Source organism: Rhamphochromis sp. 'chilingali' (genome assembly GCF_963969265.1).
Source record: "Rhamphochromis sp. 'chilingali' genome assembly, chromosome: 14".
In the NCBI taxonomy this organism is placed as follows: Eukaryota; Metazoa; Chordata; class Actinopteri; order Cichliformes; family Cichlidae; genus Rhamphochromis; species Rhamphochromis sp. 'chilingali'.
This window is the reverse complement of record NC_137941.1, coordinates 24,920,048-24,935,555: the sequence shown is the minus strand read 5'-3', so window position 1 is coordinate 24,935,555 and position 15,508 is coordinate 24,920,048. Positions and strand designations below refer to the sequence as shown.

General features: G+C 38.7%; 1 protein-coding gene across 1 annotated transcript in view; it reads right to left on the bottom strand.

Moving 5' to 3' along the window:
* Nucleotides 1-15,508, bottom strand: part of hydin (HYDIN axonemal central pair apparatus protein) — a 55,543-nt gene that overhangs the window by 29,141 nt on the left and 10,894 nt on the right. Inside the window, exons 17-37 of the mRNA XM_080903735.1 lie at nt 14,328-14,492; nt 14,080-14,232; nt 13,229-13,467; nt 12,816-13,113; nt 12,564-12,707; nt 11,954-12,097; nt 11,344-11,436; nt 10,867-11,081; nt 9,976-10,150; nt 9,157-9,366; nt 8,003-8,185; nt 7,670-7,844; nt 7,134-7,264; nt 5,010-5,137; nt 4,539-4,675; nt 3,614-3,741; nt 3,400-3,513; nt 1,211-1,291; nt 929-1,078; nt 545-784; nt 67-196 (exon numbers count right to left, since the gene is read on the bottom strand). Of these exons, the coding sequence (XP_080759861.1) occupies nt 67-196; nt 545-784; nt 929-1,078; nt 1,211-1,291; nt 3,400-3,513; nt 3,614-3,741; nt 4,539-4,675; nt 5,010-5,137; nt 7,134-7,264; nt 7,670-7,844; nt 8,003-8,185; nt 9,157-9,366; nt 9,976-10,150; nt 10,867-11,081; nt 11,344-11,436; nt 11,954-12,097; nt 12,564-12,707; nt 12,816-13,113; nt 13,229-13,467; nt 14,080-14,232; nt 14,328-14,492 (3,433 nt within the window). The remainder of the gene's footprint in view (nt 1-66; nt 197-544; nt 785-928; nt 1,079-1,210; nt 1,292-3,399; nt 3,514-3,613; nt 3,742-4,538; nt 4,676-5,009; nt 5,138-7,133; nt 7,265-7,669; nt 7,845-8,002; nt 8,186-9,156; nt 9,367-9,975; nt 10,151-10,866; nt 11,082-11,343; nt 11,437-11,953; nt 12,098-12,563; nt 12,708-12,815; nt 13,114-13,228; nt 13,468-14,079; nt 14,233-14,327; nt 14,493-15,508) is intronic.

Genomic DNA, 15,508 nt, shown 5'->3' with positions numbered 1-15,508 from the left:
AACAAATATGTGCTGACATAACTGTGTGTATATTATCAATAGCTGCTTAGGTATCTTTAAAGATACCTTCGTCTTTCATCTTGGAGCAATACTCCTTGTAATAGTCCAGCAGTTCTGAGGGAAGCCCTTCTCCCGGGACACGTGGAGGAAGTAGTAACACACTGTTGTCTTTATAAACCTGCATCAAACGCAGAATCTGCATGTGACCATGAGAAGAGAGGGCAGTTAAAAACCCAGAAAAAAATGTCTTATTAGAGACACCACATAATGCAAAAGACAAAAACAGATAATTTAATTCAGGAAAGCTGTGTGAGATTAACTGTAGTGGAAGAAAACTACCCAATGAGAATTGCATTGCACAGCATTTCTACTTTGTCTCTTTCTCTGATGCCTTTTTAATCATGCCATATTTTATCAATGAAAGGAAATCACATAATCTCTTCATATTACTACACCACTTGTAGCCTTGCCTTTAAAAATCATGCACTTCATTTTAAAGTAAATTTGCAACAATATTTCTGAAACTTTAGGAAAAAAGTGCTACCTCTTCTTCCTGGAGATACTGTGTGTCAAACTCCAGGGAGTAAAACTCAATGGGGAAAGAACAGGGGTTTTTCACTGTAACCTCAGCTTCAACGTCAGTGCTGGCAGGGAGACATGGGCCCAGCTCGAGTACCGAAGGGCAGAACTCGAGATGTGGATCCTCACCCTGACCCTGAGCTGTGATGAACACCTCCTGGGTGCTGTCAGTGACTCGCACCACTAGCCGTCTGTTGTAAGGACACTGAAAGACAAATAGAGCAAAACAGTAGGTCTTTTGTCATATTTTATATCACGTTCTCTTGCTACTTTTTCATGATTAAGCAGTATGATGTTATGCTACTAATTATATCTAACAGTTATTGTTCTAATATTAAAAGCAGTTCACCCCATCAGCAGGCTTGAACTTTATGTGGACATTGACCCGTTCACCAGGGGACAGCACACCAGAGGAGGGAAACATCTCAAACACCACTGGAGGTGGGCGCTGCTCCTGCCAGGCTTTTTTACGCTTGTAGAGGGGCAGGAACTTATCGATCTGAGTGAGAACAAGAACAAATGCAGGCATCACATTTATTGTATTTCTCTCTATCTGATATCTTTCTTGGCACGACACAGATGGCCTGTGGATTCCATTTTTATATTATCCACAAAATAACAACAGTCATACCTTTTTAAAAGGCTTAACCTCCTCAGCTATGCTCCAGTGACACGGCACAGACTCATGGTTCAGCAGCTGTATTGTCTTCATCTGTTGGGTTATAAAGAAATTCTTACATTTTGCACAACAATATGTCATTAAATATAATGACATCGCATTACTGCAAGTTAAAACTGGTTTCAATTAAAGAGATTTACTCATGCCTTTAGAATACCAAAGGTTCGAATGTACAGTATAGGTCTGACAATTCACTGATTTACCGGAACTGTCTGTATGTATTTTTCAAAACGCCCCTTAAACTTGAAGCAGTCAAACATATTCCTGGATGGAGTAGAGCTTGAATTAGCTCCAGAATTTAAATATCTTGGGGTCATTCTAGACCCAACATTATCCTTCAAGAGTCACATAAATAAAGTGTCCGAGGTACTTAAATTTAATAATCGGAATTTTAATCATATACGTAATAATTTAAATATGAATGTTGCAAAAACTTATTTTTACTCAATGATCATCTCTCATATGGACTATTGTTTGACGTCCTGGTCACTTGCTTGTCCAACAACACTTAAAACTATTGAAAACATTTATAAAAGAAGTTTAAAACTACTTGACAAAAAACCGACTTCCCACCACCACTGTCATGTGTTAAAAAAAAACATAAATTACTGAACTTCAATAACTTAGTGAAACTTAAAAGATTGTGTTTAATTAATATATAAAGTCTTACACTCCCTTGCTCCACCACCACTAAAGCAGTTCATTAGGCATAAAGAAAGCTCAGACAGGACCACTCGAGCTACAATCCGAGGAGACTTGTTTATACCCCACAGACGGACAGCATTTGGGCAGAACGTCCTCTCTGTCAAGGGAGGCCATCTGTGGAACAGTCTTCCTCAACCAGTTAGAGAATGCTCTACATTCAATTTGTTTAAGGCAAAGGCTAAAAACTGGTTATGGACAAATCAAGTGTGTGATCATGTATGAGTTGTATAGTTTTAATGTTTTATTTGGGAACAGAATGGTGTGTATGTGTAAGTTTGGTGATGGAGTTTTTATTATGAATGATGAATTTTTATGAATTATTATGTCTATTTTTTATGCTTAAGGATAACAGATGGAAATTAGCCTTTGGCTATAATCTGGTATGTTTACATTCATGTCTTTTTTCTTTTACATTTATGTTCATTAACATGCACTGTCCTAAATAAATAAAATTAAAAAATAAATAAATAAATAAATTTCTTGGTAACTATATGTAGGAGGGCACCACAGTGAGCCCAGTTAGAGCTCTGTGCTTGACAGCTGTACCTACCTGCTGTTCAAAACTGTTAATTGTGAGGAACAGCCAATCAGAAGAAACTTGAATTAAAGGGGGAACTGGTAAAAAAGGCAAATTTAAAATAAAAGATGATGTGAAAAAGGCTGCACCATGGCCCAGTAATGATAACTAAGGACTGTGAATTATATAAAGATGCTCAAGTCCAAGAAAAGAAATATAGAGATGAGAAATTTGCAAATTTGCATCTTTCTGATTTGCATTTAGTTACCTCGTTCTTTATTCTATTTTTGTTTTTAAATTTTTATTGTTTTTTTGTGAAGCACTTTGTGATCTTTGTCTTGAAAGGTGCTGTATTTGAATGAAAGCACCCACTGGTTCTCTGTATCATCTGACTGTGGATGGTTATATGATTCTACCTACATCTTTCAGTCCAATCACAAATGAAGAAAATAAATTCAATTTATACACAAAGTATATAAAAGATGGATTAAAAAGATGAAACATGAGTTAAAGTTGTGAATTTGGTTTTTGTATGCAATGAAATAACAGTAGAGCTTAAAAACAAAAAAAAAACGCAGACAGAGAGTTAATATAAATATTTGAGCCTTATTTATACACTTAGATGGTGAAAACTAATCGCTATTATCGTTTGCTTGATTTTTGTAATAATTTTGTATACACTACAAATATTGTTTGTACTCTTTTTTTTGTATTGTTTTAATAAGCCTAATAAGCCTTTTTGCTTATTATGGTGGAATTAGAAGAAAGAATGGGGGAAATGTGCTGTGCCTTGGAAAATATTTTCAAGGCACAGCAATTTTTGACTTACTAAGTATTTCAAATTAAATATTAGACGAGAAAGGAATAGGAAGAGAAAAGAACTTTCACAGAGTCATCATCCATTGTTATCATGGTGTACCTGACACATGCCACACTGCAGAGTGTCAAATTGAATCGTATCACTGGAAATGGTGACAGCTGGCATGGTTACCACTGCACACAGTCGCACTTGCACCGTTGGACCACCTGCGACCTGTAACAGCAAAGAAAATCCTCTTAGATCCAAAATAACTTATAGAGGGAGAGTGAAAAATTTAGTTTGTGGACATGTACAGGTGTAAGCCTGTGTATACCTGGATCGGGAGAATAGCACTCGTATAACCCAAATCCAGGTTGACTCCTTGAGGGTCAAATTTAATTGTGAAACTCTTCGTCTCATCACGGGGTTGGTTCTTCATGCTTTCAAAGTCTACTGTGAAACCTGTGAGGAACCAAAAAAAGTCATAAATTATTTTAAAATCATTTAAATTAAAGAGAAATTAAAAAAAAATGATACTTGAGGTGAATACTTAAATTCACCACTGTGTACAAAAGCTTTAGACATGAAGATGGTTTCAAAACTGCTACAAATCTACATTTTCTATTATCTTCTTTCAGAACACCCTAAGCTAGAAAAAAACAACTATAAGAAATCAATACTTGATGCTGCTTTAAAGCAGCACCAGTTGTCTTAAATACACTTCCAAACATATCCTTATTCCATCCATCCATCCATCCATCCAATCATCCATCCATCCATCCATCATCCATTCTCTTCTGCTTATCCTTGTCAAGGTTGCAGGGGGGCTGGAGAGCCTATCCCAGCTACCACAGAATGAGAGGCAGGGTACACCCTGGACAGGTTCCCAGCCTGATGCAGGGCTAATGCAGAGAGACAGACAACCATTCACACTCACATTCACACCTACGGACAATTTCGATTCACCAATGAACCTGACCCCACTAATCCTTATTTCAAGCATTTTAAAAAACACAGGTTGTCTTTGCCTGCCTTTAACAAACTATCCACATCCAAGATTGTAACCTTGTGTCTTGTTGTAATCTTTCTTTAACGATCTAAGGGTTTTAGGTAAAACTGTCACTTGTTCAGCTACCTCATCTTTGTTCTAGAGTTATCAGAGATCAAGTTTATTTTCCTTTTGTTCTTGTAAATTAGTCTAACAGAGAGAGAGAGAGAAAGCGATGATGACCTGAAAAAGTAGGAGGACATTGCATTACCTGTGTCCCCAAGATGTTTGTTAGTGGGATGGAAAGACACAGGTATTGATCCATTATTGCTGACCTTCACAGCACGACTCACGACTTTGCCAGGAATGACAAAACCAAAATCCAGAATGTACTCTGGGAGTTGGAACCTGGGAAAAAGATTTAAATAATAAGAATAAAACACTGGGCACAAACAAGCATGTTAGCAATATAACTTATTGTTATAGACTAAAGTCTGTAAAAATGTTTAGAATATATGTATTATAATTTTACTAAATATAATTTTGCTTTGTATACTGAACTGAAGTATCTTATACATTATATTATAGATTTGTGGACTTTCAATGAGATATAATGACATCGTATCAAGAGTGCACAAAGTAAAAAAAGCTAAACAGTCACAAATTCCCCAGCACAGTTTGACAAAGTTCTCACTTCAAAACAGAGTCACCAAAATGCATGTGTGTAGTTGTGTTTACATACTTTATTAGCTTGTTCCACTTTCTGAAGGACTCTTGTGGTTCTTCAGTCTCCAGCAAGTTATTAGCCACAGCAAGAGCATTTTTTTTGACCAACAATCGTTCGATTTCCATGTGAAGCAGATCTTCATACTAGAGGTCAAAGAGAGAACAGAGAATAGCAGGGGATGCAAGAAGTGGTAAAAACACTCAAAACTCAACAGAGGAAACAAACAAACCTTACCAATCTACAAATACCTCTGCAATAAGGGATTTTATTTGTGCTTAATTTTCCCTACAAATCCTCATAAATTCCCTACATGTCCACAATATCAAGTCAGCATACATATTAATTAGGGGTGCAACGATATTCGTATCGATATTGAACCGTTCGATACAGTGCTTTCGGTTCGGTAGGCATATGTATCGAACAATACAAAATTTGTAATTTATTTTATCAACTTTCCTTCTGACGATGCTGTCTGTGTTGAGCGCTCAGTGAATCTGCGTTCGACTACTCCGCCTAGGCTGCACTGTCGAGCGCAGATCCACTGAGCGCTCCACACAGACAGCATCGTCAGAAGGAAGAGCGCAGGGCAAGCTAGCGAGACAGAAGTTAAGCTCTCCTTGCAACATGGCAAATTGAACCTCCCCACCCTCATTCAGATCTGGCGTTTGGAATTATTTTGGTTTTCATGTGATGTATGACCCTGAAGGTAAGCGCATCATGGACTAAAGTAAAACAGTATGTTGGATGTGCCACGCAATGCTTAATTACATGGGTGGGAGCTAGTGTGTTAGCGCAGTTAGCTCCTTAACGTGTTGACGCTGTCCAGCCCCATGCACGGGCGATCAGGGGTAGCTCGTTAACGGAGATTTGCCGTGTTGTGGCGTTAAGGTCATTTCAACGAGATTAACCTGAAAGCACTAGTGGGAACACAACGAATATGACTGCACATTTACGCCGACATCATCCTAGTGCAAAGACAAAAACAACAAGCATGCATGCTACAAACTTTACCCGAGTCATTTAGACAGCCGTTAGCACATGATTCTCCTTATGGGGACCTGATATGTTTAATATGCTGCTGAGAATATAGCCCGGAAGAAGCGTATAGTATAGCTTTTATTTTGGAAAGAGCCATTTCTCTGTAATAAACTCTCTTTTCCAAAGATGAGTGATTCCTCAATCAGATACAGGGCTCGCAAAATCGCTAGCCCGACGTCCTGGGGCTAGCGATTTTTCCAGTCGGGCTACCAAAATCTATCTCTGCCCTGCCCGTCCGGCTATTGTAGGAAGGAAAAATATATGTCAATGCTTTTGCATTCTTTCGGAAATGTAGCTGGGTAATTATGTCATTGGCATCGGTGAGCCACTGTCAATATGTGACATATTGAAATCGCGTTTGAATTTGCGCTTGTTTTTTGCTTTCACTTTGCAATTGCGGAACTGTGTATAGAGAGCGACAGTACTGATTGGTGAGTGATGATAATTTGCGCACCAATTCCTCTGACATCGTCTTATTAATCGTTAGCTCACTATGCAAACATGACAAGTGAAATCTCCCGCAGCTTAAACATGTGAGAGGTTGATCGCGCAGAGAATCGCTGACCGGTGTGTGTGTGTGTGTGTGTGTAAAAGCAGCAGGATATATATTTCAGTTCTGCTGAGCCAAATAAGACAGGTCAGGGTGAAGAAGTGACAGCCAAAGAAAAGCTTACCACAAAACGGAAAAGTTATGACAAATCAGACTAGAAGGCAAAAAGAAAGTGCAGCTTCATGGTTTCATGGACAAAAGAATTTCTGTGGCTGCAACATGACGAGCTAAATAACCAGGGCTGCACATAAGTGGTCCGCAGGTGCGCATTCGCTGTCAAAATAAAAAACACGCACAAGGGTTAGGGTTAAATTTAAAAACTGTACTTTTGAGTTAAAATATATATTTATAATTTTAATAAATGACAAATTAAAAAGGTATGAACATTTTTTTTGTATCGAAAAAATATCGAACCGTGACACCAAAGTATCGAACCGAACCGAACCGTGAATTTTGTGTATCGTTGCACCCCTAATATTAATAGGTATTTTTTCTTAATCCTCAACAAAATTATAGAAAATGGGAAGTGTCACTAATATTAAGTTACTGACTGTGAGTGTGCGCGTCGCCTCTGTTGCTGCTCCTCCCCGAACAGTAAATTCATATATAAGCTTCTCTTTGACTCCATCTTTCTCCACAGCTGTTCTGGCCTGCTGTAACACGTCACTATAACACTCCTCCGCTGTAAGAGAAATCACAGTGCAGAAATAAGAAGTTGAATTTGTGTCTCAAGAACTGTTATCACAATAGAGGTCTATTATGGACCGTTTGAGCTTGATGCTTTTCAACAAAACTGGTTTAAAGAGAAAAAGAGGGAAATATGAGTTCACAAGGATAATTGACAACATCCTTATATAGTTCTATAAGATGGTAACACACTGATGTAATCATATGTATTTATAAGTCCTATTTTCAGCCCTTTTGTCTGATGCAGAATCATTTATTTATTTTGAGCAAAAGCACTATTTTGAAGTAAATTTAAATGAGCTAAATATTCATCTTTTAGCTCATTGATTTTGGATTGAACATATCTCTGTGCGTGTGTGTGTGTGTGTGTGTGTGTGTGTGTGTGTGTGTGTGTGCATACACAGGATTCGTGGTAAATTCAGGCTGATCCTGGGGAACACTCCCACACCAGTCAGAGTGATCTCCTCCAGTGGTAGGAAAGCCACCTGCATCTGAAGCGTCTTCTTAAACACTTCAGGAGTGCCCGGAAGGTAGAGTACACGGAGAACCTGTACCATACCTGCATCAAGGTAACCCTGTCTCAAACACACACACACACACACACACACACACACACACACACACACACACACACACACACACACACACACACACACACATAAGGAAAGCCATCCTTTTCGTGATAAAATTGCTTTGAACATCCACAATTGAAATGGCAAACTCATAAGCTCACCTGAGCAGGAATGACTGTAGGCCAACCAGGTCTGACCTCATGTTCAAAGACCTTCATCTGCCGTGCTTCCTTCTCACCAACCCCTTCATCCTCCTCCTCTCTATGAGGGTGTATACTGTATTTGAAGCCCACCTTGCCCGTATTTGTCAGGGTTACATCAACTTCACCTACACAATGAAAAAGCTAGAAGCAAAGGACAAAGACTAAGAGGAGAGAGGAAACACTGTTTTGCCTTTTAAAGTTAACTGTACCTTTACTTTTATTAATGATCATGTCAAGCCGCTTACTGCAAACAGACAAAGTACTCCACCTAGTGACCGAGTATACTGAATTTGGTAGAGAAAACAATTTGTTTTTCAAAAAAAAAAAGCATTGACCGTAATGGACATTTTTTTTTTAATCTCAAGGTTTATGAAAATATGAGAAAGGATAGTTTTACACATAAGGGCCCAAGCAGGGCAAGCAAAAACATGTTACTCTGAATCAAATCCAATCTACTAACAGATGCCATGATGTACAAAAATTAAAAGTGTTATTCATTTCACTTGTCAGTGGTCATAATGTTAGGCCTGATTGGTGTATAGAAATATGGTAAATGTAAGTCTTTCTATACAGTGTTTAACTTTCTAAGTGTTCAAAACTAAGCTGAGAGATGCACATGGTGTCATTTCGAATGTTTCAGCGAATATCATTTGACCCTTCCTCCCTTTCTTAGGCATTCACACAGGTCAACCCAACTCACTTCTTGAAGGGTCTAACAGCAATTTGCAAAGCAATATGCTTTGGATCTGAGGAGTTTTGAATTGTATTCTCATTATTACCTTTAATAATTTGTACTCTTTGCACCTCAGTTTAAATGAAAACTATTGTGAATTATAAGGCTCTGAGTCAAATGGGAGCACTTTTATCGTTATCTTCATGTTAAAACTGCTCCATCCCCACACAGTTCTTTCTATATTAATATAAAGGTACTAAAATTAAATCTGAGATTTGGTAACTTAATGTAGATTTCATTATTTTATTTTAAATTGAATGTGTTTAAGCTGAGAGTCCAAATACTTACACTTTGAACTTTGAACCACTGGAGAGATGGAGCTGGCTGGAATAAAGATACCCGTAAGAAACGTAAGAATTAAGGTGCCTTTTATACGCACCTGCTGGCCAAAGTCCAAATGGGTGGTGTCAAGGGTGTAGTTGATTTCTGATGCGTGTCCTCTGAGAATGATTTCATATGTAGGCCCGTCCTCTACATGGCACTGCGCGACCACCTGTCTGCTGATATTTTCGTGGCCGTAGAAAGAGAACGTGACTGCCTGCTGATCCCCAGGTTGCAGATGACCATGTGTCGGCAAAATATCAAATACCTACACACACAACGAGAAAACCAGATGTTATTTAGGTTTTACTCTCAGCAATGTTCTGAATCTCAGTTTTGAAAGATGGTGGACAATACATTTAAAATATTTACAATGTATAGACAAGAATCTAATGAAATTTGATTATAAAAAAATTACTCTATGATTGAATCAGTGAAGAACATAATCGTAGCTGCAACTAGAGTCCAAATGATTTATTCTTTTTTTCAGCTGCTTGCTTTAAGCGTCATCACAGCGGACCATCTGACCAACCCTCTGCATGCCTTCTTTCACTACATCCATGAATCTACTATGAAAATTCATGGATGAAGAAATGAAGAAAACAGAAGAAATGCCCTTCAACCATTATTCATGTTGCATGGATTGTCCACCAGAGGGCACTGTTGGTAATCTGTTTGGAACGCCACAACACAACACAACTGGCTTGTGACAATAAAACAATTTTATCTTTTAAAGGGCATTGTTGTATTATTTTAGCAAAGACTCATAAGTAACTGGACATAAATGTTATGTCTAGTTTCTTTTGATAACAAATTGCTTATGTTTCGTGCGCCTGAAAGAAAAGAAGAAATTACCTACATGGAAATATTTGCTTACCTCCTCCACACGAACAGAAGCTTGTGTGCTGTTCTGTTGATCTGCAGCTAGCAGGGGGGTTTGAGGAGCTGAAAAGGCAGGTGAAAGAGTTGCAGAGGAGAGCCTCCATTCTTCCTGTTGACTTTCTGAAAGTTTCTGCTTCTTTTTCTTTTTTCCTTTCAGCATCTCTGTTTTTCTATAAGAGCAAAATAGACCAATAAAGCATCCCTAAACTTAAAAATATATTTTTCATAATCAATGCATTGAAATCTTACAATAAATGGAACATATGAAAAATTCTCTGCAAAGAAGGAAAAATGTGATACTATCTTTTAGCATCTTAGTGGAAAAAAACCCAAACAAATTCAAGATCTTCTTGAAGTGGACCTGTTATTTCATTTTTTAAAATCAGAATCAGTTGATCGTGCAGTTATATTTCCTCTCTCTCTTTAAGAGAACATTACTCAGATCTGAAGTTAAAATATTTAGGATATTTCCTCACTTTGGCATCTTACAGATCCAAGATTTCTTTTTTTTTTAAAAAAAGTACAGATATTAGAAATTAGTTAACTCACTGAAATGTTTTGGTCATGTTTATACAAACACACATAATTCTGTTGTGGATTTGCTTTAGCTGTCAGATACTTGATCTCAAACTTGACACTAGACTACTTGGTCAAAATAAATATCGAAATAGGTTCTGTATTAACACAGTAATAGCACTATAATCTCTTTCTTAAGTGATGTGGCTGGCTGTTTCTGACCCACATAACATCTAAAACAGAACAAATCTGGGTTTAAAAGACTTACCACACAATCACTTTACAATTATACAACATGATACTTCAGTGTCTGGTTTATAAATGTGATACATGTTCTAATACTGTTTGGCCAGATTCTGTGTGACTATACCTGCTGTTAATGTGGTCATCCAGAAAGGTCCAGTAATAGGACACAGGAAGCAGGGAACAGTTTGTGACGGTCATGACTTTGTGAGTCTCGGTGCAGTTTAACACACAGTCAAAATCTACAGTGGTGGAGGGAAAGTCGAGGTTGGGGTAGTGGACCTCTGCATGCAGGTCCACTACATCCTGCTGTGGGTGTCCCAAGTAATTTACCTCAAGATACTGAAAACCATTTCAAGAAAGAGGGAAAAATTATGTTAGTAAGTGAACATTTATTCAAAGCCAAGGATTATCTGATAGCTTAATTAAGACATTAGTTTTAGATCATTAAATGAGTAAAAAAAAAATAAACAAAAGTAAATGTTACTTCTATCCAGCCTATTTAATTTCAATGTAAATCCAGGTGAATAAGCCACTGCTCAAAAATGCGCAACTGAAAGAAGATAACAGCATGATATATCAAAAGAGGCTGTATCGTAGTTACCTCATCCACATTGTGTGACACTCGATCCTTATAGAAAGCTGGATTAAAGCATACCCACAACTCAGCCTCACACTTGTCGCCTAAAACCACAGACTGGAAAAAATACACAACACTATTATTGGAGTTATAACACTTCAGTATATTGGGCAAATCAGTGTAAGAGCACTTCTTTCACAGAGCATGGTCTTGCACCTGGAAGAAAGAAATCATTTAATAAAATATTTATTATAATTCTGCCACGGGACCCAAGTTTATCAGAATTATCCTTCTAATCAGAATCATTCAATCACCACTACAGAATTCGAATTGCATATTATGGATGCCCTAATTTGAACTACTATATCTGTATATCTTGAATGGAGCTGTTTGAAGTGCACATACAGTGAAGTCCCACTACCACATACAGATATCCATGACACACAATAACAAAAACAAAATAACAACATTAATCTGGAGAAAAGCTCATCTACAAGACAGTAAGAACACAACATGTTTCCACAAAAATGTTCACAAACATTGGTGCATGGCTATATCACAGAACAGTGAGAATCCAGGAAATCTGCTTTCCTGGAACTTAAAACAAAAACAACTAGCAAACAACAATGTGCACCTTAGTGGTGGCTGAACTGTGCTCCCCTGGGGCCTCACACAGAGAGAAAGGTTCTATGAGCGACAGCTTCATGGATACAGGCAGAGAGGACACGTTCTTCAAGATCAACTTCTCATACAGGGGCCGCACACTCTCCCCTTTGACCTGTAACACATATACAAATCCTTAATAAAATGAACCACAATAAAGGACAGGAATGAAGCTGCTGCAGTTTAATCGACAACTAGCTGTTAACTGTGAGCTAATGATGTCTTTAACAAGGTTAAACTATTGTAATTTTCAAAAATTCTGAATGTTAAAATAATCTAAATGCTTTCACTAAACTATACAGAGTTTGGAATATGCTAGACATCCTGTCACAATATCCCTAAACTAAACAACATCTATGTGGCATTTGGTTGTGAATCTCAAAATGCATTAAGGACACCTGTAAGACTGACATAGCTATCTATCAAAGTTGTAGCTTATGGATATTTAACTTTAGCCTTTAACTAGGCTTTAGATAATATTTAAAAATACATACAACTTACAGAGCATTACAATAGAGAGCATTCAGTATATGCATTTATTCTAGACAAGGCACTGTTTCTAATTTTTGCTCAAGACTAACCTTCTTTATGTAGAAGTTCAGCTGCTTTGAGGAAATGCTGAGCAGTGGAGCCACAAAGCGACAAGCAATGTCTACAGACATGATTTTCTCCTGATACCCTTGCTGGCCAACTATAGCGTAGCACACCAGACGTTCACGTACAACCTGCGTTGTCGAAAAGAAGCATTATTTACATGTTCTATGCTGCTTACTATGCTACATCATGTCATTTAGTGCATGCGCAAACCTTTAACTTGCAACAAACCATTTCACCTTTGGGGAGTCTGCAGAGACTGTCAGCACCATGTCAGCAGAGCCACCTGGAAAAAGTTCCAGACGAGACGGTCTGAGGCTAACCATCGACTTCTCCCTGCTGGAAGGGAGTGAAGATCCACGTCTTGCATCATCTCTCTGTTTAGGAGTGAAGATAGGGGGTAGGAAGCTTTGGTCGGGCAAGGTGCCACCTTTGCAGAGTTTTGCAGTGGGCTGTGAGGTATCGACCTTCCAGTACATCCGGTGTACTCGCTTGCCATGGTTGCAGAGCTTGAAGTGGTACTGGTATGCTTCATGACTTACAAAGTAGAATAAAGACGAAGGATAGTGTCAGTGTCGTATTATCCACATCTACATCGTGAATTAATAACTAGGAAACGCTCCATTTTAGTCTATGAAAATGGGATTTCTACCTGAAGTGGGTGCCCAGGTCAAGGCTGGGACCAAAAGGCCTGTCACTGACAATTGTAGTGCCAGTGCCAGTGGCAGACAGGAGGACAGTGAGTGGCTGACTGTCCTGTATGGAAACCTCTAACTTGCCCTCAAACGGAACTGTATCCTTCAGATGCACCACGACCTTGAGCTCCACCTGGCTCCATGGTGGCACCTCCCCCTCACTGGGCTCAATACGCCAAAAGGGCTTTCTGATGGTCTAAGGAAGCAGAAACAAAAATCTGAGTCTATTCATAGTGTGAACATCATGAGCTGAGGAAAAAACACAAAGCAGCGTAGAAGCTCCAATAGGTCGTTCCAGCACTAAATGTGATGCATGAAAATATCAAGTGGGAGCATTTTCTATAACTGTGCTGCAAAGGTTTGCTATGAATGAACTCTGAGAGATAAGAGATTAAGAGAGAACAAGAGATGAAAGTTGAAGTCTAGTCAACAGTAAAGGTTAACAGCATTTTTTGTGCATAAATGTTACACCAAACAGTGAGACTACATAATTTTATCATTAAAGTCTATCTAAATTGGTAAAATGTCACAATTTGGTTTAAAATGACTAGTGCAAAGGAAGCCCCTTATTCTCATTCTCAAATTTAAGCAGCAACTAATTATTTCAAGAGTTACCATAGCAGTAAAATCATTAGCTCATAAATTACATATCCAATTAGACTGATAATTGATCAATCACAGCAATTAAGAAAGTCGGACTGCTAATACGTGAACAGATCTATGGTTGGACAGATATGAAGTAAATAGTATGCGCCTGCCTGTCTAAGTCACAAATGGTGTTTTTATTTTCTTGGGTGAGTGTTTGTACCATTGGAGTGGTAAAGTGAGCTGGAATAGGCGAGTGGTTTGACAGGAGCAGGGTTTTGCCAATGTCCGTCAGAACTGGGATTTTGCCAAAGTGTAGCTGTGTGGTTTGAATGTGAACTAGTGGCCCGTGCCCAATACATGATAAGGCCACTTCCTGAAACAGAACAGAAGTAGGATTAGAGAATAAGCACCATGCCGGTATTCAGACCTACACACAACTTGCACTCCCACACATGCACTTCCACTGACCAGGGGTGGCTGGGAGCTCCCAAATACAGCAATACGTATCGTGTGATGCAGCATTCCAGGGGCCTTAGCTAGGAGACGCACAGGAAGCTCCTCGGAGCTGCCCGGATGAATCACTCCTCTGGGTGCAGAACTGCCTAAAAGCAGCGAAGAATTATGCTCATATTCCTGAAAACAGGGAGAGCAAAAAGAAAAACTAAATCATAAGTTTTAATGTCAGCATACAGATCGGGTACAAACTGTGTTTAGGTAAGTTGCTTCAGTGCATGTGTAATAACAGATTGCATTTATATAGCGCTTTTCTAGGGACCCAAAGCGCCCCCCTGAACCACGGTCGCCCACAAGTTGCCTCAGTGCATGTGTACACAAAGAATCTATCTCTGCTATATATATATATGAAGCACAGTCACTGATTATATAAGGAAAGCTTTTGTTGCCCTTTGTCTCAAAAATCCAAATCAATTCAAAGCAAAATAACACAAATAAAACTTAAACGCTTTCTTAGCAGTTACATGACACAGTTTTGTGGAACCACCTGACATAACTTTCTAAACTTAATCCCAAATAAACATCTTTTGAGTGAAATACAAGAAACACACGCAGAGTTCCAAAATAAGAAGAGTGAGCTGTTTATTAGGCTGAGAAGACGAAATCAAATCAGACACAGTGTTGTTTGTGGGCGATTGTGGCTCAAGAGTTGGGAGGTCGCCTTGTAATCGGAAGGTTCCAGGTCAAGACACTTCACCTGTTGCCTACTGGTGGTGGTCAGAGGTCCTGGTGGCTACAATGTAGCTTGCCATCACCAGTGTGTGAATGGGTGGATGACTGTATGTAGTGTAAAGCGCTTTGGGGTCCTTAGGGACTAGTAAAGTGCTATACAAATACAGGCCTTTTACCATTTGATTATATTTAGACAAAGCCAGTTCTTTTGTTTGCTCATTTCCAATCTTTATGCTCATGGCTCCACAGTGTAACTGTTTACACATTTGCCTAACAAGTGAAAGATCCCAGTTTGTTCTAAGGAAGAGACACAAATCCCTTAGCAGTTGCATCAGGAACAGCGTCTGATATAGAAATCTGCCAAATCAAATTTGTGGAGCTACCTGTGGTGACCCTTTGTGGCAAGCGACGAACTAAAAGTGGGTATTTCTAATTTTTACGCTAAGCTAACTTTCTCCTGGCTC